Below are 23,097 nucleotides of genomic sequence, written 5' to 3' on the forward strand. Positions count from 1 at the left end.
TATATATATATATATATATATATTTAACTATTTTTTTCTGGGTTAACCTTATGCATTTTGAAGTTTAAGACCTGTCAAACAAATGTGTTTTATGTTTTCAAGGAAGGAGGCAAAGTTCTCAATGTGCTTGGGGTCTAACATAATAAATAGGTTCTTTAGGGTATTTGGAAAAACTTTTCTGGCTATTGTAGACTATACGGTTTGCTATATGCACATTCTTTGGGGATACACTGTGGTCTGCAAGACTGAATTTAGTCAAAGGCTTAGATGGTCTTGGCTTTACCACTAATTTATTTGACTTGAGGAGAATCGTCTTTATCTGTTCAATGATCAGATCAGATGTCTTAAGGCATTTTTCAGTTGTTTATGACATTAAATTACTACTTTTACTTCTTAACACAGAGAAGTCTTAAAACTCAATAATTTATTTATTAATTTTTAAGGATAAATTAGAATTTATAAATTAATGCAATTATTTTAAAAATTGTTTCTTGAATCTTTAGAGTATCCAGTACAAAGTTCGACCTACAGAAGAAATCTGAAGCCCTTGAAAATACTAAGCAAATGCTTACCAAGCAAGAGGAAGAAAAAATGATCCTTAAACAAGAAATTGAAAGTTTAAGTCAAGATGCAAAGATGCAGCACCAGGAATTGAATAACAAAATTCAAACAGCAGCAACAGAACTACAAAAAGTAAAGATGGAGAAAGAAACTGTAATGACAGAGCTTTTCACAGCAAAAGAAAAATTATCAAAACTTTCTGATTCTTTGAAGAACTCCAAAAGTGAATTTGAAAAAGAAAATCAGAAAGGAAAAGCTGCTATATTAGATTTGGTTAGTTTATGTTTACTTTCTTAGGAAGAAGTGATTTAGATTTAAAATGTACTGATTTTTCTGCTTAATTCACAGTTGACCTTTCAGCCTACATTTAAATGATTTGAAAGTTTTTATGAAGAAAAGGAATTGGGATTACTTAACCTGAGAAAAAGATACTGTGTTTGTGTAATTTTAAGTTGAAAATTTTTTTTCTGTTGCTGGTCTGATGATAGATTTGAGAGGTACTGCAGCACGTTTGTCCTTAGGAACATTTCCACAGAGAACATAGCTGCTGGTTGAAATGTCATTTGCTTGCTTGAAAAAAAAAAAAAGAAAAAAGACCAGAAGTATCTTGATGATTCTTAACTCTAATTCTGTAAACTTTCTACTTCGTTATTCAGTATATAAAACTTTAGATAATACTATATGTCAGAGGTATCAAAAACATATTTAAACTATAGGGAAAAAAAATCTGAGTCTCAGGAAATGCTTAAATGAGAATGTATTCTCAGAAATATTTTAACCCAGAATAACAAAGAGTAACAGCAAAAGTAAAATTCTTTTGTTCTCAATATGAAGGTCAGTGAAAGTATTGAGTAGTATAAAAAATATATGATTTTTTTGTGTTACTTTTGTGTTCCTTTCTGTTTGAAGAAAACATCTTCTATCTGTACGTCTTCCCTCTTAGGTTATATGTGATTATTTTTATTTATTATTTTAATACTTTCTTTTTAAAAATTTCCTTGCTTATATTTTCTTGAAGCCCATTCTACTTTTAAAATAGCATAAATTAATTTAATTCTATGACATAAAAATGTGGTTTCCAAAGTGTCCTAAAATATTGTCTAAATATTATCTAAAATATTTGTGTGATTATTGGTTGATGATAGAAACTCTTAGCCTTTCCTCTCTCTACCCTCTGCTGCTGTATTTGCCTGTTTTTGTTATTGACATGGTTGATTCTATCCCATCTTAAATCATCAACGATTAGAGTTTATTTTTTGTGTGCGGATTTTACTAAGCTTATAAACCAAAATTCTTAAATTTACTACAGATATTTTCTGCAAAATGTAATCTCCATTTTTTTAGGAGAAAACTTGCAAAGAATTAAAGCATCAACTTCAAGTACAGACGGAAAGCACACATAAGGAACAGAATGAACTGAAAAAATTACTTGAAAAAGAGAAGGAGGTAAGATTTTCTTTTTCTGTAAAATAAAATATATAAAGCATAATATATATATATTATACTTTCAATATTTTCACACTGGTAAGTCAAAAGAACATTTATTTCTCTGAATTGTAATGGATCACATACATAGTTTAAAATTGTCATTTGTGTTCTACTAAAAAGAGTTAAGCCAGTTTATAATAAAAGGTAAAAAAAATGAAGGATTGTAATTAATAAAAGTGGGAAATAGAGTCAATTAACTATAGAGTTACAATTAGATAATCTAGATTGAAGAACATTATTATGGTTGGAAAAAAAATCTTGATAGACTCTAGAAATGACATTTTAAGGGCTCTTTATTTCATGGACTTTTATATTAATGGTATATTTGATGGTTGTATAACAAGAAAGTTTTCCATGGTTAATGCTTCTACTGTTCTCTATCACAAACAAGCAAATGAGTAAATGGACATATTATGTATTCTTCTCTGAAGGCATACCTCTAGCAGCTAGAGTCCAGGCATGTAGCTTTCTAGAGATCTGATTTCATCAAGCAGCAAAACCTACTCCTGACAAGTGTTTAGTGTGATTGTATTCTGGTTGTTGGCTGAAAGAAGACACCTGTACTTTAGATGCTGGCCGTAAGTGGCAAAATTATACTTAGTGCCCAAGCTCTGAATCCAGATTATCCAGATTTATATCCTGGCTGTGCCATTTATTAGCCATGCTGTGTTGCCTTGTCGAGGAAGATTACTTGAGCTCTCTGAGTGCCATTTTCCTCAGCAGTAAGATGGGGCTAATCATCAGAATCTGTGTCACAGGATTACTGAGAAATAAATGGGTTAAAATATTTCAAAGTGCTTAGAAGACCAGCTGTAACAAAGTAAGTGGCCAAGTATTAGCTATTACTTAATCGCTGGTTATCCTAACATCATTATTATTATTGTTAACACTACCTGACTCCTGTTTTGCAAAAACAAAAAACAAAAAACTTTCCTTTTGCATTGGAGTTAAGCTGAAACATCCATATATAGCACTGAAACTTTTTCATAAGTAGCTTTGAATATAGTCAAATGCTCAGATTAGGTTCTTAATGAAATATGCATAAAACATGAAAACATGACTTTGTCCACAGAGGAACTTCAGTGTGACATATATAATAACTAACTTTGAACAGAAATACATCCTAGTACTTTTTATAAACAAGATAATAGCAAAATATGCCTCCGATCTCAAAATGAGGAAACTATTGTGTGGTATAGTTTACTGTCATCAGACAGATATGAAACGGATTTCCCAAAAATCATTTTAGTTTTATCAGTTAATATGAAGCTGTCCTTTCTGACTGACTGTGGCTAACATGGTCATTTAGAATTTTGAGAATATTCTTGAAAGACAGTAGACATTTCAGCAGTCTAAAGACTGATGTTGATATTCCTGTTTTCTGTGATACCAAGGAATACTAGCCTAGTTCATTTATAAGCTCTATCCAAATGTATAAGTTAAAAAGGAAGGTAGGATTGAACAAATATTGAAGATTAATCCACTATGTCATCTAATAGTGAATAGTGTCAGTTAATGAAAGCTCCATGAGGGCAAGGGTTTTTCTTTTTGGTTTACTACTAATTAATTACATGTGGTCAACAGACTCAGTAGTTTCTACTTCAAGTGGTGCTTGGATGAAGTAGGTACTCAATAAGTGTGTGTTGAATGGGTAAGTAAATGCTGAACAGATTTTTTTTTTTTCTTTTAGACTTCTCATCAGTTGAAGTTGGAGCTCAATTCAATGCAGGGACAAGTCACAAAGGCCCAGAATACTTTAAAACAAAAGGAAAAAGAAGAACAGCAACTTCAGGGTAACATAAAAGAGCTAAAGCAATTGACTGAACAGAAGAAAAAGCAAATTGAAGCACTCCAAGAAGAAGTTAAAGTTGCTGTTTCACAGAAGGTAGTGATATGACATTTATTTACTTTTTGTGGGAGAAAAAACTTTGCAGTTAAAATAATAATACGGTAACACAGATGAGTTGCAACAAAGAAAAATTTACATATGCTCAAAAATTTTCTAAGTTTAATGTATAAATGCATCTAATTATATGATTAAATATCTGTCTGGATTTCCATTCACTATAACCATGTTGTGAGATAATTCTTATTTAAAATTCTAGCACTACTCATTTGTCTGGTAGACATAAAACCACCTTTTTGTAAAATAACATTTAACTATGTTGAGAATAATTTATACATTTCTAGTGTACTAGAAAATTTTAAAAGAATTTAAAAATTAAACTTATTTTTATGGGAATATGAGAAACAAAAATCACAAAGTGGGATAGATTTAAATATTCAGTAGTGTAGGTTTCATATAGTTGGAACAGCTTGTTTATTTTACGTTACATCATAATGAGTTCCATTTCCAACCCTATGCTAATTTATTAACCATCTGTTCTTCATCTTAAATGTTTTAATATTTGTCCAGACCAAGAGTTGATAAAAATGGATTGAACTTACTATTTGAACCAAATGAATTTTCTCCACCATTGGTATGTGCACATTAAATAGTCCATGGAGAAGAGAGATGTAAAATCTCTAGTATGTAGAAACAAATATGTCATTAAGAGTTGGCTTATCATATTACTAGAGGAAAAAAAAATTAACCCCACAAATATGTATTGTGTGTTGATCACTGTTCTTGTAACTATTTTGTGGCCACTTTACAAAGGAGTAATTTTCTAGTAACACAAACAAGAGTAGACAAATTTGTCTATCTTTGTGTGTGTGTGTGTTATTGTATATAATCTTAAATCAGAATGTAATTATCACAATATATACTTTGTTGTATGATTTTATACTTGGTCAGTTTTTTTCAAAATCTATTAGCCTCATATTCACATATTCCCTAGATCTTCATTTTCATAGCACCATAACTTAGTTAATTAAAAAAACTATTTAGCACATTTTTAATTAAATTACAAGTTACAATAAGATTTTTTTTCAGATTTATGATTGATGTATATTGACTATACTTTACATGACTTTACTTGATGATACCTTAAAGATTATGAGATTTAGAGAAAATTTTCTTATTGGTAGTTGTCTTAATTTGGAGTGCTATAACAAAAATACCATAGATTAGGTGGCTTAAAACAATAAACATTTATCTTTCACCATTCTGGAGACTGATAAGTTTAACATACAGGCACCTGACATATCTAGTGTCTAGTGAGGACCTGCTTCCTGGCTTGTAGACAGCTGCCTTGTTGCTGTATCCTTAGATGACTAATAGAGATCATCTCATGTGTTGCTTCTTATATATAAGGGCACTAATCCCACTCATGAGGGCTCCACCCTCATGACCATATGACCTCCCAAAGGCCCCACCTCCAAATACCATCACATTGAGGATCTAGGCTTTGACATATGAATTTTGGGAGGTCACAAACATCCATAGCAGTAGTTCACTTATGTTAATATATGGATGCTAGAAAAAGGAACCTTGGGGAGGACAGCATTTTGGAGGAGTGTTGGATAGTAAGCCACTCTCTATAAATTAGACTTGAAATTTGGAGTAACTAGAGAATCATTGAAAGGCAAGAATAGGTTGGTTTTTATTGAAGAACAGTGTAGTATCACGGAAGGAAGATGAATTTTAGAGCTACACGGAACTGAATTTAAATTTTACTTGACACACATTAGGTTTATGGTCACAGGGAAGTTAATCTTCTGAGCTAAATAGAATGGGGTCTTAGAGTTGTAAAGATATAGTAATATCTTTATTATTTATAACTATAAAGATGTAATAATGTATTTAAAGTACCTAGTGCTGTGCCCAGTGCCATGTGGAAGCAAAATAGTTGTTGGATAGTATATGGAAGTATAGCAAACTGATCTAAGAGTGTCAATGTGCATGGTAGACCACACAGTGATGGTCTGTGGAAACATCACTGGCCCACAGTGACATAATAAAAAACAAGACTAATGCTTAAATGGTTATAGATGTGTATGTGTACACACAATGTGTATATAAACACACATATACTGACATACATTTTTTATGTGACTGTTCGGGAGGCACTGATGAAGGATTCAGCAAAGCTATGTCATCAGTTCCTATACCAACTTGATCTGAAATCTAATAGGGGAATGCAGAACAAATAGGATATGGCCTCTCCTCTCAGGTAGCTTATAGTTTAATGAAGAAGCAGGTATGTAAAGAAAAAGAAAACTTAAATAAAAAGGAGAATGAGAAAAATAAGTACTTTTTAAACTTTCTGAAAAAATTTATTTTCTATTGAAGTGTAGTTGATTTACAATGTTAATTTCTGGTGTACAGCAAAGCAGTTCAGATATAGATAAACATATAAATACACACACACACATATTTTTAGATTCTCTTCTAATATAGCTTACTCTGAGAAACTGAATATAGTTCCCTGTGCTGTATAGTAGGTTCTTGTTGTTTATGTATTTTACATATAGTAGTGTCCTTCTGTTATTCCCAAACTCCTAATTTATTCCTCCCCCCAGAGAAATTAGAACTTAATGAAAAATTCGGCTTTCCAGAGGAGCTAGCATTTGAACTGGGTCTTTGAAGATGATTATGATTTTGAAAGGTTAAAAAAAAAAGGAAAAAATTAGATATTTCAAGGAGAGGAAACAATATTAGCAAAGTTTGTGAAATTAAAAAAATGTCATTATAGAACATTAGCTATTGGAATACTTGGAAAGTGGAGAAGTGAGGGGAGATAAGGCTACAGAATTAGATGAAGTCAGAGCACAGTAGATGCTGTACAGTTGTTTCCACTTTTAAATTTTTAATATTGGAAGACTAAAGATTTTTAAGAAGGGAGAAATGTGTCAGACCTGTTTTAGAGCAAAGAGTGATCAGTATGTGAAGGATAAGTTATAAATGACTGACTCTCTTGTCTGTATTCTCCTTTGGAACTTGGGGTTTACTTCTATTAAAACAATTAACAAGTTGTGGCATTAAAAAAAAAAAATTTAACATCCCCACCAACAGATCTGAATTCTTCAGAGTCAGAGAAATTTTTCTAACAAACAAGCTATCAATGATTTTTAAAAGATGAATGAATGAGTCTGTCATTTAGGGTAAATAAAATGAAGGCCCAAATATGAGCCCAAAGGGCAATTATGATCATTGTTGAGACTTTCTAGAGGTCTTAGTTGAGAGCCACAAAGGCGAATACAGAGAAAGAAAACTTGATTTGCAGGGGGGAAAATGTTAAAGAAAAGAAGTAGTATTCTATAAAATAAAATGTTTAAATGCAGTATATAGCCTTTAACATGAAAAATGATGTCCAGGAATTCTTCATCATGAAGAATCTGATTGGAGGTGACAAGGAATGTTACCATATAATATGGACAAGGATATAAATGTTGGATTTTGGAACAAGGGGGTCGCTGGTGACCTCAACAGCATTTTCATTGATGTAGTGTATTTATGTTAAAAGCAAGTGTTTATTTTTATACTATGCATACCTATATTTTAATTATGTCATAATATGTGTACATCTCCTGAATCTTCTTAAAAGACTGAAGACAAATTGAGAGTTTAGAGGAATTGGACCTTACAAGATTTTTTCTTTTTTTCTGCGTCAAAATAAGCATGGTAATAAAGATGATCTGTAGAAATTTCCTGTTATTCTTGACTTTTTAGGAGTAGAAATGACATACTTCAACTCAGTAATGGCTTTTTAATTCTTTCATGTAGAAATTTCCCATAGTTCAACCTTAAGTTCTCATCTTCTAAAGCATATAGCACTGTATCTTTCATCAGAATGTGGTTTTTACTCTTAGTCTCCTGAGACCTGATACTTGGGACTTCCCAGTGAAATCCTTCTTTTCTTTATTTAATTGCATTTTTGTTTTTTAAATTGGGACTTTTTGTATTTTACAGTTCTTTAATTTTGTAACTATGAGATACATTTCTCTTTATTAAAGTAGAATTTTAGGGGATAACTGCGATTCTCAGGAATCTTTGTATGGATTTCATTCTATATTTGGAACTGGTTCTTTGTATGCATACTGTTTTAAATAACTATCGTATGTTTCAGACAGAACTTGAGAATAAACTACAGCAGCAGTCAACACAAGCTGCACAGGAACTTGCAGCAGAGAAAGAGAAAATATCAGTGTTACAAAGCACCTATGAAAAAAGTCAGGAAAATCTAAAACAGCTTCAGTCTGATTTCTATGGGAAGGAATCTGAACTTCTTGCCACAAGGCAAGATCTTAAGGTACAGTGAACTATATTATATCATAAAAACTCAGGAAGTTGCTTATAGACATTCATTAAACGGTTGATTTGAATCCAAATGGGCATAGGAATGGTAGTATTTGTGGGCTATCATATTTGTTTTCTACTGACTTACTAGTTTTGGAGTAATATGCTTTTAAAAATTGAATTGTTTTAATTTATAACAACATATGTATGTAAATATAGGCATTTAAAGATAACATTTTTAATAGTGAAATAATTTGAAAGTATGTTAATTGCTATGTTAGGTTATCCTAAGGACTTTACTGCCTTTATGTAAAAAAATAACTTTTAAGAGGACTGCTGCTGGGGAGGGAAATAGCTCAATGGTAGAACGCATGCTTAGGTGCATGAGGTCCTAGGTTCAGTTCCCAGTACCACCATTAAATAAAATTTCCTTACACGAAAAAAAATTTTTTTTTTTTAATTTTTAAATAAAAGAAAAAGCACTGTTGTTACAAAACCTAAGGAGTTTTAAATGTAAACCACTTGTGAAAATGCAAGCAATTTTACTGTTGCTTGTCAGGCACTATTGACTTTAGTTTTATATATTTGTCAGCTTTGCAAGACTACTGGATATAATGGTTAAAATTAGGAGTTTATAGCTCAAAATAAACTTAACGTTAATTATCTAAACATATATGGATATGTTTTGTCCTTGGCAGTACTATTTGATTAGATAAAGTATCGTGCTTACTAAAATGAAGGCTATGAATAAGGGTAAACTTTTTATGTAGCATAAGGTATCAGTTCTCTAAAGGAAATGAACATTTGTATTCTCATAGAAGTTTTAGCTAGTTTTTTTTTTTTTTTGGTCAAAGTGAAATATGCTTTTTGATTATTCCCTATGTTTGGATTTTTTTGTTTCTTTGCTTCATTTAAAGTACATTATTAAAAAGTTCTGTTGAAAATCACAGAAAAAAGTACAACAGATGTATATATTTATATATACACACTGTATATAAATTGTCTGTATTTTCTTCATTGGCTGTTAAGGGGAAGGCTTTGAAGGAGGAAAGACTTGACCAGGTCTTGAAGGATATAAGAATTTGAATACACAGAGAGTTTTGAGAGAGATCAGCTTAGTCAGGGACACATGTGAGTAAAAGTGCTGCAGTGGAAATGAGCAAAACCAGGAGCCAGTCAGCGTAACTGTCTTGCTAGAATGCTGGTTTGTGTTAGGAAGTTAAAGTTAAAACGGTTGGAATTGTGAAGTATCTTAGCTAAGATACTTAGTGTGAAGTGTTGTGATGTATCTTAGATGTCTAGCAAGGATGACAGGACTTTATATTTGGGGGAAAAATGAAGAATCTAAGCAGAGGAGTAAGTAACGAAAATTCAACTTTGGGCAACTTAACCTGGAAGTGATTTACACACAGCTTGGTTTGGACCTGGGGTAAACTTGTGGGGAGATTAGTTAAGAAGCCATCTCTCTTCCTTCCTCCATAAACTCCAGTAATCTAGCTGTAAGTTGATTAGAACCGGGGTTAAAGAGGATGTAAGAGAAGAGATTAATGGGAGAGAGAAGATGAAACAAAAGGGATGAATAATATATTGGCTGCAAGGGAAGTAAAGGAATCAGTGGTGAGTAATGCTCCGACAAAGGAAGAGGAGATTGGGTAAAAGAATTTTCAAAGAGCCAGCAGTAGCACCTTATATATATATCTATATATCTATATATAAGCTCAAAATTAGCAAGAGTTGTTTTAAGAAAGAAATACTACATGATATTTATTTATTTAAAATTTATTTTATTTTTTTTGGAGGGAGGTAATTACACTTATTTCATGTATGTATATATTTACCTATTTTTAGTTGAAGTGCGAGTTTTTTTGTCCAGTCTCTTTTTTTTTAATTGAAGTATAGTCAGTTACAATGTGTTAATTTCTGGTGTACAGCATAATGTCCCAGTCATGCATATACATACTTATATTTGTTTTCATACTCTTTTTCATTAAAGGTTATTATAAGATATTGAATGTAGTTCCCTATGCTATACAGAAAAAATTTTTTTAATCTATTTGTATATATAGTGGCTAACATTTGCAAATGTCAAACTGCCAAATTTATCCCTTTCCATCTCCTTTGCCCCAGTAACCATAAGATTGTTTAATGAGTTCATTAGTGTCCTCTTTTTCCCCTTTTTTAGATTCCACGTATGAGTGATATCATATGGTATTTTTTTTTCCCCTCTTTCTGGCTTACTTCACTTACAATGATGATCTCCAGGGACATCCATGTTGCTGCAAATGGCATTATTTTATTTTTTTATGGCTGAGTAGTATTCCATTGTATAAATACACCACAACTTCTTTATCATGTCATTTGCCGCCATTATGGAAAATAGTATGGAGATTCCTCAAAAAAACTAAAAAGAGACCACATGATCCAGCAATCCCACTCCTGGGCATATATCTGGAGGGAACTTTTAATTTGAAAAGATACATGCACTCCAATGTTCACAGCAGCACAATATACAACAGTCAAGACATGGAAGCAACCTAAATGTCCATTGGCAGATGACTGGATAAAGAAGTTGTGGTTTATTTATATAATGGAATACTACACTCAGCCATAAAAAGAATAAAGCCATTTGCAGCAACATGGATGGGCCTACTTTATTTTTCAGTGGAGGCACTGGGGACTGAACCCAGGACCTCGTGCGTGCTAAGCACTCTACCACTGAGCTATACCCTGCCTACCACCTGACATTTAGAAAGTGTCTTACTTTCTATACTCTCTAAGTAGCTTTAAATTATTATTACTGTTTTTTCTTTACAATACTATTGGAAGTCAGGGAAAGTTTTGAGGAAGTTTGGACTTTATCCTAAAATAACTGGGAACCTCTGAAAGGACTGACAAATTCTATGTTAATTCTTCCAAAATGAGAAGTAATTGAACTATTTAAGAAGTTTACTAGGGAAGTACAAATAATATTTACAGGCCAGATTAAGGGCTAAATTATCAGCCATTATTTGTCTTTTGCTTCAGTGATGTTATATGATCTTAGGTATAAGAGAAAGGGAGAGGTTCAGAACCTTGTGACATAACACATACCTACCTAAGTCAAGGCTGCCATCTGTGGGCTGACGATATACACACACCAAGACACCAGTAGAATGGAAGACTGACTGGCTTGATCTATGCCTTTAGCCCCATCTGCTGGATTATGTATGAAATACTTACTTTTGTTGACTGGCTATTTCAATTTGGCTATGCTGTGTACTAGTCTTTGTTGTCCAGGAAAGGTAGAGGTGGAATTTAACTGTAAGTTCTGTACCCTAAGTGAAGTGAAAATTCTAGGATAATAAGTTTAGAATTAAATATAAATCTTCTTAGTCTAATACTATTCCTTATGTCATTTCATCAGACATCAAGAAAAGTACTAACTAAAATGTTAAGTTTTATTTTGAAAGAAGGAAGGGAAAAATTGTTGAGACCAAAACCAACAATAGCTACTACAGAACACTGCAGAAATTCTTTTTTGGCTACACTACTGTAATGTGACTGGGACAGGGCTGGTAGCTATCTACTCAGGGATTTGCTTATTTGGGAGTAGTTGGGTTAAAGATAGCCCCAATAAAACCATTGAATGTGAGAGGGAATTCTCTAAGGGGAAAGATGCTAAGCAGATGAAAATAACATGGTCTGCAACAAGAAAGACAAAAGGAATATCTGAAATGCATGGCAGCTTACTGCTGAATGACTTAGATGAATATTCAGAGGCAAAGTAGAGCAGTATGTCTGGGCATATTCAGAAGACACTAGTGTAGATTTTAAGCTTGACTTAAAAGATTTAGTCACTAAGTTTTTATCAGTTTGAAGTTTTATAGGCTGTTAATTAAACCATGGGCATCTTGGAATTCTTGTGGTCAGAGACTGGGGGTACTGTTGCTTCTGGGCTCCAGCAAGCCTTTATTCTTTAGCATTAGATCAGGACCTGTATCACTTAATTATTACTCTTGCTGCAGACTGTATGGACTAGGCTTTGTCAAATTTTACTCTCTTTCTCTGAAATCACTCACCCTTTTTGATACTTAGGTCAGTTCCTGTATGCCCACAGAGCCTTCTGTAAACATTTCACAGTGAACTCTCTCACTCGTTTTTCTGTGCATCTGGTGCATAGCAAGTGCTCTGCTACCCTGTACAGCTTCTGTTTTACATGCTGGTTCTGTTTGTCAGGGACCATCTTTTAGCCTCCTGTCTACCTCAGAAGTGTGCTCAATGAATGGTTAGCTGCTCGATTAGTAAAGGACTAGATGATTTAGGTCCTTCCCCAAAAAGAAGCTTTATGGTCCTTACTATTCTATTGGAAGCCACTGAAAATGGAAATTTAATTTGTATCAGAAAGATTTCTGAACTGGATTATTTGTAAGGAATAAACTTTCTCTTTCAGGAAGCTTAGTGAGTACTTTACATAAGGTTTTCATTCACTTATTTTTCATTTTTTTTTATTGAATGCCTATTACAGCCAAGTCTAACCAGCAGGGATCTTTTGTGAATTGTATCTTATGCCTCCTTTTCAAAAACACAAGTCTTCAGAATAAGAAAGATAAACAACTTCTAGATGGTGGAAGAGCATCTTATATTTTCCTCCTATATTGATTCTTAGCTGAGAGGAGCAAGGTTCCTGCCATTTCTCATTACCCACGTGGTACCAAATATACCCCCAAATCAAAACCTCATAGGTCAAAAAGCTCGCTTTTTCCTCCAGCTTCAGCTTCAGCTTCTCAAAATATCTGGGCCTTAGAACAGTCAGTAACTTTGGACTATGGTAAGTGGCAGTGCTACTTCTACCAAACAGATGAGAAGTTAAAAGGATCTGGTAATGGCTTTGTCAGAAATAGAGCCTCAGAAGTCTAGTTGACTTTGCTCTTTTTTCACTTGATCAGGTTGGCAGATTTGTAACACAGTTGTTGGTTTATTTCCTCTAAGACAAAAAATCCTTTTTATTTTTTAGAAAGTATGTCAAGGGACATCAGATCCCATAAAATGTAAATGTACATATCATACAGCATTTTATTATCTTTTTAAATTACTCTTTTTTCATGCCTACCCATATCTTCTAACCATGTATATATTCTGAATGTGTTAGATACAGTTGCTACTTATTTGATATTCTTCATATTAATACCTATAGATTATTTTAGAACTTTTAGAATTGCTTCAGTTTTATAAAGTATTTTATACTATAAATGTTTTCCATAGGCAAGAGAGTTAATTACCTAGCATTCTTTTTGTGTCATCTTACCAAAGGGCATAACATACTATCTTTTTAAAGTATATTACTTTCCACTATGCTAGTGTTAACTGCTTTGTTTCTGCAGAAATTTTCTAAAAAAAAAAAAAAAAGACACATAATAATTGGGGGAAATTGTTTTTATAAGTCTGTAGAAGAGAAGCTTTCTCTAGCACAGGAGGACTTGATTTCAAACAGAAATCAAATTGGAAACCAAAATAAATTGATTGAAGAACTAAAGACTGCCAAGGCTACATTGGAGCAAGATTCAGCAAAGAAAGAACAGCAACTGAAGGAGCAGTGTAAAGCACTACAAGATATTCAGAAAGAAAAGGTATTTTATATTCTGACTAAATCTAGAATCTTAGAGTTATGATGACCATAGAGGTCATCTAGTCAAACCTCCTACCCAATATGGGTGTCACCTTTATTTTCAGCAGCTAACTGGAATTCTAATGCTAGGAAGTACTTCTTTATAGGTTCTTTGTCATTTCTACCCATTTTGTTACTTCTCTTTTTAGTTGTACGAACAAATCTGTTTTTTTACATCTCAGACCCTTGGTTATTCAAAAATAAGTATTATATTCTCTCAACTATTTCTTACTAGCATGTTATCCTCTGGATGTATGAATGGAATAATTCTTAAGCTTGTTAAAAATTCTTAAAGTTAAGAGCCAGCTTTTTTTAAGAGGAAGTAGGGGTATATTTTATATAAATGATGCTAAGTTATAAAATTGAAAGCATTGTATTATATGACCAGTACCTTTAAAGATCAGTTAAAATTCCATGTGAAAGAGAAATTCAGTTTCTAGGAAATATTTTATTTTTGAATTTCATAATTGAAATCATTTATTTCCATCAGCTGATAGGATAGGATATTATTCTTAACTGTACAATTCCTGAAATTCTTGGTGTATCTTATGAAATTCCTGAAATTATCTTTAAAAATTTGGGGATGTTTTTGTGGGGATGGGGCTGGTGAAGCTATGAAGTTTATGCTTTGTTTAAGTCAAGTTTTGAAAATTTTGACAGAACTATACTTTATAGGCCTTTAACTGCAAGGGCTTTAGATCAGGGAAATCTTGTTTTAGTTTTGGTTCTGCTTCTAATAGATTATTTAATTTCCTTTACTTGTAAATTAAGGATTAAAAAGAGCTACTTGGTATAGAGAGTTAAACCAGATAATGTATAACACTTCCCCCAGATGCCTTATATAAAGATAGTGATGGTAATAATGATTATATTATTAATAAGCGTAAGATGGTAGCTTTGGCTAAACTTTAGTGCCAGGTCAAAATAAGAATACTATGTACTTTTATATTAACTGTAACTATTTAATCTCAGTCTTACTATTATACTATTATTGTTCATTTTGTATAAATAAGGACATAGAGGCAAGAGAAGGTAAGTAATTTGTTCAAGTTTACTTAGGTGGAAAGGGGCTTATTACATTCATTTCAGTTAAGTGTTTACTTTAAAATTATTTTAAAATCATTTTTATACAGTCGTTGAAAGAAAAAGAACTAGTAAATGAAAAATCTAAATCGGCAGAGTTAGAGGAAATTAAGTGTAGACAAGAAAAAGAAATTGTTAAACTGAGTGAAGAACTCAAATTGCACAAGCAAGAAAGCATAAAGGTATGTAAAGATAACCATTATTCTTCCTTCTGTATTGTATTAGTGTTTAAAAAATTATATAAATATATACTTATTGATTGAGAACCTACTATGTTCCAGGCACATTGTTTTGCTGTTTTTGACAAATACTCTTGCTCTCACAGTGCTCTTGTATTGCATAACATCCATACACATATTGAAACTGTTACTTTTGTTTTTAGATTATTGAATAACACAAAGTAATCCTAAAAGTTTAGATTTTGAGATGATAAGAGAGCTGCTGATTAAGAAAATTATGCTTGTAGATAGTAAACTTTGAAATATGTAAGAATTTAGAATTAAGATGTTAAGGGAGTCCATTTTTAAAATTGTTCTTCTTCCTAAAGTCTTTTAGTAATCTCTTGTTTAGAACATTTTTCCTGTCATTAGCATGGCTAAGGAGCCAGCTGAAGAAACTGTTTATAATTTACTTTGTAAAATATTATTCATTTTCTTAGAGAAAGGTTAGATTCTCTCTTGAGTGCTCTCATAATACTAATGTTTATCAGTATATTTGCCATTCTGTTTTATGATTATCTCTTTATGCCATTATGTGCTTTCAGACTTCCTTAAAGCAGGGAGTGTATATAATTTATCTTTAGGTATCTCCCTAGATGGTGACCGATAAATGCTTGCTAAATGAAGAAAGGGAAAATAGAGGGTAGAAATTTTCCACATAATTTAATCAACATATGCATGCAAAGCATCACTTGAATTTAAATGATTGTTGAGCAGGAAGTAAATAATCTTGCACCTTTTAAACTAACTTTAAAATACTGAACCTCAAGAATCTCTTAAGAGACTCAAACTCGTATTGTTTATATTGTAATAAGTTGCATAAGTTTCAGCTACAGTTTGAAATACTTACTCTAACGGATGATTTATTTTGCCCCTACTTATTAAATAGGAGGTAACAAATCTCAAGGATGCCAAACAGCTTTTGATTCAGCAGAAATTAGAGCTTCAAGGGAAAGTTGATTCTTTGAAGGCAACCCTTGAACAGGAGAAGAAAAACCAGCAAATGCTAAAAGAGCAGATGAGAAAGGAAGAAGATGAGCTGAAGAAGGAATTTATGGAGAAGGAAGCTAAACTGGTCTGTAATTAATGGCGAGAAGTGTGTTTTGTAATTGATTTTGTAAATTATTCCAGTAAGAGGATTTTTCTTAAAAGTTATGATTCAGATGCTCACGAAACATTTTAATTTTTGGCTGATAGGAGATCTGATTTATTTAAATAGCTGACGTGTAATTGGAAATATTTTATTCTGTAATAAGTGAAAATCCAACAAAACATTATTTAAAAAGTAAAAACACTTCTACTGCCAGAGAAACAAACAAACTCATACCTGTGTAGATTAGCATGAATGCTGATCATGTTCAAAAACATCATTTGTTTGGTCAAAGTGAATGCTGATAAGGGGGAACGGAAACTTCAGTTTGGAATTATGATGACCAAAGTCTACTTTTCCTTCCCTAACTTGTGCCTGCCAAATGGGAAGCATCTGGCTTTCCTCTGCTGAATTAAGTCCAAATATCCCCAGATAACTTGACTGCTCAATGTTTTTGTTAAGGAATTGCAATTTCAAGTTCACACGGTGATTTGAAGTATTGTTTTTTGGCAGGGTGATACAGGCAAAAGGATGCATGTGGAATTTGAGACATAAGAAAATGCCGGCTTTGTCTCCAGGGCACCTTGGTATCCCTAACTATTTTTCCCTTGCTCTAGTGGGGAAAAAAAGGGAAAAATCTCAAATTGATTTTATAAGAGGCTTGCTGACCGTCATTTCAGCATCATTGCCTTTAAGCCAGTTCAAATCACACAGATGTTTGTGGAATCCATTTCATTAGTGCCTTCTTTCCTAAAGCAGTAGGATTATTTATGTTGCCAATATTTAAAATTAACAACTAAGGTTTATTTTGTACTACTTTTGTAATGGTTTTTTCACCCACTATTTTTTCCTTTTCTCAGCATTCCGAAATAAAAGAAAAAGAAGTAGGAATGAAGAAGCATGAAGAAAACGAAGCCAAGTTTACCATGCAGATTACAGCATTAAATGAAAACTTGGGCACCGTAAAGAAGGAGTGGCAGTCCAACCAACGGCGAGTCGGCGAGCTCGAGAGACAGACAGATGACTTACGGGGTGAAATTGCAGTATTGGAGGCAACAGTTCAGAATAATCAAGATGAAAGAAGAGCACTACTAGAAAGGTGATTGATGTCTAGTGAAATTAGTTTATTCCCGTTCTAAGTGATAAAAAAGACGGTCTTATTTCACGTTTAAAAAAACAGAAGTCTTGGGAAAAGTGCTCCTGCAGCTATTTAAGCAGCCATTTAAAAATTAACCCTTACAACAGTCAGCCAGTTGAAATTCATGTATTATATTTAAAATTACTATGTAGTTCATTACCTGTGTTCAGGGAGGATCTTTAATGATTTTTTAAAAATTAACTGTTTTTGCAATCCATTCTAGGTGTCTTAAAGGAGAAGGGGAAATAGAAAAACTTCAAACCAAAGTACTAGAATTGCAGAGAAAGCTGGATAACACAACAGCAGCAGTGCAGGAGCTGGGCAGAGAAAATCAGTCCCTTCAAGTACGTCACCTTGTGACTTGTGATATGAGGCAGGTTTTTAGTCTAGAATTTACCTCTTAATGAAAAGCATATTTTCAGCCTTTAACAAAAATCTGATATACTTATGGCTACTGTGTAACAGTATTGTAGGTGTCATGGGTAATTAAATATAAGATTTAAAGAACTTACCTGAGATCCCAGGGATTAGAGCACCATGTCATTCATGACCTGTCACTATTGGGAGAAGTCAAGAACAAAGAATGAGTCACTATGTGTTAAAGTGATGTGAATATATGCTCAAGAGTCCCAAGGAAGAATGAGAGGGAAATCACCAAAGGTTAGAAATTACCAGTGCCTCTGGGGAGTAAAATTTGCTTTAGTTTGCTTTATTTTTTGTCATTTATACTTAAGAATGTAGCATCTTTTGATAACAGAACTTGACCAAAAATTTTCTGATTTTTACAATGTTATCCATTTAAAAACTTAGGCACAGAATTAGAAATTATCAGTCATTCTTTACAACATTGACTACTGTAACAATATTGTAACTTTTTTTTAATAGATCAAACATACACAAGCTTTGAATAGAAAGTGGGCTGAAGACAATGAAGTACAAAACTGTATGGCCTGTGGGAAAGGCTTTTCAGTAACAGTGAGACGGGTAAATGACTTTGTTATATTACTGTGTTTCTGGATTTTATTCCTTAGTGACAATATTTTAACCATCAAAATTGTCCTGACAGACTTTAAAAGTTTTGCCATTTATTAATTTAAAACTACATAGAATGATTAAATTTCATGCAGTCTAGTTTCTGGTTAGCAGATGTGTTTCAATTTTAGTTTTAAATTCAGTTGTTGCCTTCCTACTGAGTTACTCTGTAGAATACTCATTTTCTGAATCAGTGCATCAGCATTAAACTCATGTTTTAGTCATCATTAGGTTCTTTTAAAGGAAGTAAAAGCAGAAATTAAAAAACTTAAATAATACCATCATGTGATGTTTCAAGTTTATATTCCTTTTGAAGAAATTATGCCTGAAACATCTGACAAATAGGAATAGTTTTTCACCTGATAGAAATGCTTTATTAAACACTTTTAGGCCTCTTGCCTTCTGAGACGACCTACAATGTGTCTATGGAGTGTATATCTCCCTGAATAAATCTGCCTCCACTTTAAAACAAAACAAAAACTTTCAAGATAAATTCCATAATAAATGTTTAGCATGGTATCTAAATACAAAGCATTCAAATTAACCAAGGGATTCAGTAGACATAATGAAACTTTGTTATTATTAAGTAATATAAATAATACACTAATCACTTAGAAGTTAGAATACTGAAAATTGCACTGTGAAAGTATATTTATAGTCTCATAATACTTTTGGTATAGTTTTTATGCTTGAAATTGTTGAATTTTTGTCATTTACAGCATCACTGCAGACAATGTGGAAATATCTTCTGTGCTGAGTGTTCAGCCAAAAATGCCTTAACTCCTTCTTCCAAGAAGCCTGTTCGTGTCTGTGATGCATGTTTCAATGACTTGCAAGGATAATGGATTATCACAACTTCAGAGTAATACTACACTAACATTAGATTTTTAATAAATGCACTTAATAGAGGTCTTGGACTACTACTATTTGATTTGGACAGTGGTTGCAATACAAAACCAAATTAGAATTCGTATATTTTGGGATGTTATCAAGTAAAACTCTTCTATTTTTGTGAGACTTGGGCTCATCTTTCATTACTTTTTTCCATTTAACCTTGGAACAACGTTCATACCAAGTTAAGAATTAGTCAATGAAATGTAAATAAACTTTGAATGGAAAATAGCAATGTATTTTTTTAAATATAATTTCATTGTTCACAAATGACATGAATACTCTTCCATAGCTTACTTTGTCTTTCTCCCAAATTTGGTGTACAGAAATGTACATGGATGTTACCATATCTAACACATTAATTAAATATTCACTTTGTGAAGTCACACAGAGAACTATAAACTTTCTTTTTTCTTATACTTAGGTCCATAGCTCAGTTGCATTGTTATGATAAAAATTTACTAAAATGTTCTAAATACAGATTATGTTAAAATATGTATTAACCATTAATTCAAACATGGTTTTTATTTTAACAATATTGATAAAATTCTCTTGGTTGTGTAGATCAGGGTTAATATTTTTCTTTTTATCTTTTTCTATCTCATTTTTAAACTCCCACAGTCTTAAGAATCCTACAAAATTCCCCACCCTCCCCCCAAATTGGAAGGTAAATAAAAGAAGATGTATAATGATTCTATTTTGTTTCTTCTAAGTGGGAAGTTTTCTGACTTAAACCCTCGTTTTGTCTCTCCAGCATCTTCAGGAATCTGAATTTGCTTTTTTAATGGATCTGCTTTTTTTCAAGGTAATTTGGTTTAACATTCCCAAGCATAGCTCAGCTTCATTGTAACTGTTTTGTAATTTTGCATCTTAAAGCTAGTAACTGATATTGCTACAGTCTTATCTGTGAAAACAAATACTAAATGGTAAGGAGACATTAAGTATTCTGCTTGACTTAATAGAGAATTTTTTTTTAACGTTGTGAACTTATTTTTAATTTAAAAAGTTCTGAGTTTGGGGTTCCATATCAACTGTAAATACTTTACTTTGCAAAAATAATGCTATGAAATTATCTTGAAATAACAGTTGGGTAATAGAGTATTGCCAAAACCAAATGTATTTGGGAACCCCAAAATTATAATCAGAACTGAAACAGAATGGCTAATTGAAAGTAATTAAAAATTAGCTTATTTGTATGCTGAACAATGGAATTGAACTTTATCATAGTCTTATTAATTTGGAAAATTTGAAAACTTGTGAAAAGTCATTAATATTGATTCATTACTGTCTCTAGAGAAGAAATGTAAAGTTACATATTTGTTCAGTGCTATCATTTGGTAATAGGGAAGGCTGGAAGCTTATGTTTCATTTACAGTTAACAGTTTATAATATACACTTGCTTTCAACTATCATGCTGAAATGATTATTTTCTACCTATTACATACATACATAAACTAAAAGATTGCCATATATTCATTTAATTATTTAAAAAAAAAACCCATTTAAGTAAAACTCTGTTGTCAGTAGCTACTAAGGACCCTGACTGAGTCCCTGGACTTGGATAAATACATATTCTTGAACATACAGAATGAAGAAATACAATGGCTCTTTATTAAAAATAATAGTTGGATAATAGAAATTGAGCTAAAATTATGCAAATAGTCTTAATTCTACACTTTTATATATAAGTAACTTAAGTATGTTGGAAAAACATTCACAGCCCCACTGATTATTATTTTTTTAAGATAATGAAACTTCATGAGAATTCTTCGGGATTAGAATATTGTTCAGTTCATCTCCTGTCTTGTCCCTCCTGCCCTACATATTCACACAAAAAATTGTGGGGACAACAAATAAAACCATGTTTGAGTAATTTTCTACTTTTCAACTAGCTAATCTCATTTCATAGGTCCTAAATGATTAGGCTACTATACTAATTAAAAATGACACCTAATATTTTCCTGTTAATCTCACCAACTTAAGGTGTTTGGGAAACAAAAATTAAAGTTTTTCTTTAAATGGTTCTGCATTTTAGATGTCTGCTGGTACTACTGTCAGTGATTTGGAGCTGGTACATACATTCCAGCTCTCATGGAAAGCATACTGGCATCTTACGTTAGTAAATTCTAAACCCCAGCACAGAAAACGTGAGGTAAAAATCGAGTCTTGCTGGGCTAGCATACAATAAACTACACATACAGATTGTTTTTTAATAGAAGACAAAGCTGCTGGTATAGGACTTATTTTGAAGAAAAAAGAGGGAAACAAAAACACAAAAACCTCAATGCAGTGTATAATTTTGTTCAACTACCTCTTAATGTGGAATTAGCTAGTTTAATAGTTTCCTTACAGTAATGTTAAATAGTAACTCCCAAATTTGTTAGTTCCCCATCTCTCTTGAAAAGGCTTTATGATTATTTTATAGTTTTGGGAACTTCAGAGCCACTTTTTTTTTAAACTTGCATTTGCACAAAAATGTTTAGCTTTTAAGTGGAGAGCAAATTATGATTATATATTTTGATATTCATGACCTATTTGACTATAGCAGTTTTTTTTAATGCACTTTGGCTATGAAACCATGGATGATTTGATCCATAAGATTTAAATGTGCCATCAATTTAGTATTCCTAGACATGAGCTTGATGAATGGTATTCTGTAATAATGTGCCACACATTATAGTGTCTTAATTGCCCTTTGCCTGAATTTTAATGATCAATGTTATTGTTGCAGATGTGAATACTGTGCATAAACTTACTAAATCTATGTAAAATTGTATAAAATAGAATTGGAAATAGCCAAGTTCTGTGTAGAAGTAATGAATTTATTGTAACATGATGCAGTTGTGTATATGACATCCTGTACTTGAACTGGATCATATATTCATAGCTTCTGTAGATACTTTTGCATGAATATTTTGTTTAGTTTTTGGATTCATTTGTATTGTTTACTACGTGTGATCATGTAGTTGTTGTGCCTTATTGGTGAGAGAGTTTAGCTCAGTAAATACTGTGGTTTCTAAACTCAGTGAGTGGAAGGTTATTGATTATAAATGTAACTGATAAATTACATAACATTTAAATCTGTACAAAGAACAATGGAAGGATCCTCATTGAATTGTTGCTTTTGTTTTTTTTTTAAATATGTTAAAGATATTAAAAATAATTTCTTTCTAGTGGATGTATTCTGTGACTATAAATTATTTTGTCTATTTAAGAGTGAGAGTATCTTTACAGACTGTAAGAACTTTCCACCTGGATATAGACAGTGGGAATGCTTTAATGTGCAACTTAGTAATTTCTCTTGAAATTATGAACTTCCTATTCTAATGCCATTTTGAGTAAGACATTCCCTTTTCATTGTATTCATTATTTTGGAGAATTAACGAAACTAAAAAGAAACATTAAACAACATTAAATTAATTCCTTCTTTCATTGTATGTCTAAATTGAATACCCAAGTGATCATTTAAAGATACTTTCTGAAAGCTCAATGTACTATTGCTTTTTACTGTTTTTTCCCCTGGGAACCAAAGTTCTAGAAGTGTTCTTTCATTTTACTCTAAGGTGCTCCCCTCTGAAGAGAATAATGTGTAGATGCTCAGGCACTCAGTATATATGTTAGATAGATAGGTTCTTTTGTGAGCTTTACAGAATTCCACTTGAAATATACAGCATATTTTAAAGTTTTTTTGTGGTAAGAACAGTTAACATGATATCTACCCTCTTCACAACTCTTCTACGTGTGCAGTACAGCAGATCTCTACTACTCGTT

At 32.3% G+C, this 23,097-nt stretch overlaps 1 protein-coding gene across 8 annotated transcripts in view; it reads left to right on the forward strand.

Annotated features, from left to right (window-relative positions):
- Window positions 1–22,816, forward strand: part of EEA1 (early endosome antigen 1) — a 106,875-nt gene extending 84,059 nt beyond the window's left edge. For 4 of the 8 annotated variants that reach the window (XM_072973237.1, XM_072973242.1, XM_072973240.1 and 1 more), the window contains 11 exons: window positions 504–834; window positions 1,906–2,007; window positions 3,740–3,934; window positions 8,061–8,243; window positions 13,651–13,836; window positions 15,008–15,139; window positions 16,065–16,250; window positions 17,126–17,364; window positions 17,627–17,747; window positions 18,289–18,387; window positions 19,155–22,816. In XM_072973237.1, the coding sequence (XP_072829338.1) occupies window positions 504–834; window positions 1,906–2,007; window positions 3,740–3,934; window positions 8,061–8,243; window positions 13,651–13,836; window positions 15,008–15,139; window positions 16,065–16,250; window positions 17,126–17,364; window positions 17,627–17,747; window positions 18,289–18,387; window positions 19,155–19,277 (1,897 nt within the window). In that variant the 3' untranslated portion in view covers window positions 19,278–22,816. The remainder of the gene's footprint in view (window positions 1–503; window positions 835–1,905; window positions 2,008–3,739; window positions 3,935–8,060; window positions 8,244–13,650; window positions 13,837–15,007; window positions 15,140–16,064; window positions 16,251–17,125; window positions 17,365–17,626; window positions 17,748–18,288; window positions 18,388–19,154) is intronic. The other 4 variants (XR_012078532.1, XR_012078531.1, XM_072973238.1 and 1 more) reach the window with 4 other exon arrangements.
- Window positions 22,817–23,097: the final 281 nt, after the last annotated feature.

This window comes from Vicugna pacos, chromosome 12, assembly GCF_048564905.1.
Source record: "Vicugna pacos chromosome 12, VicPac4, whole genome shotgun sequence".
NCBI classification, from domain to species: domain Eukaryota; kingdom Metazoa; phylum Chordata; class Mammalia; order Artiodactyla; family Camelidae; genus Vicugna; species Vicugna pacos.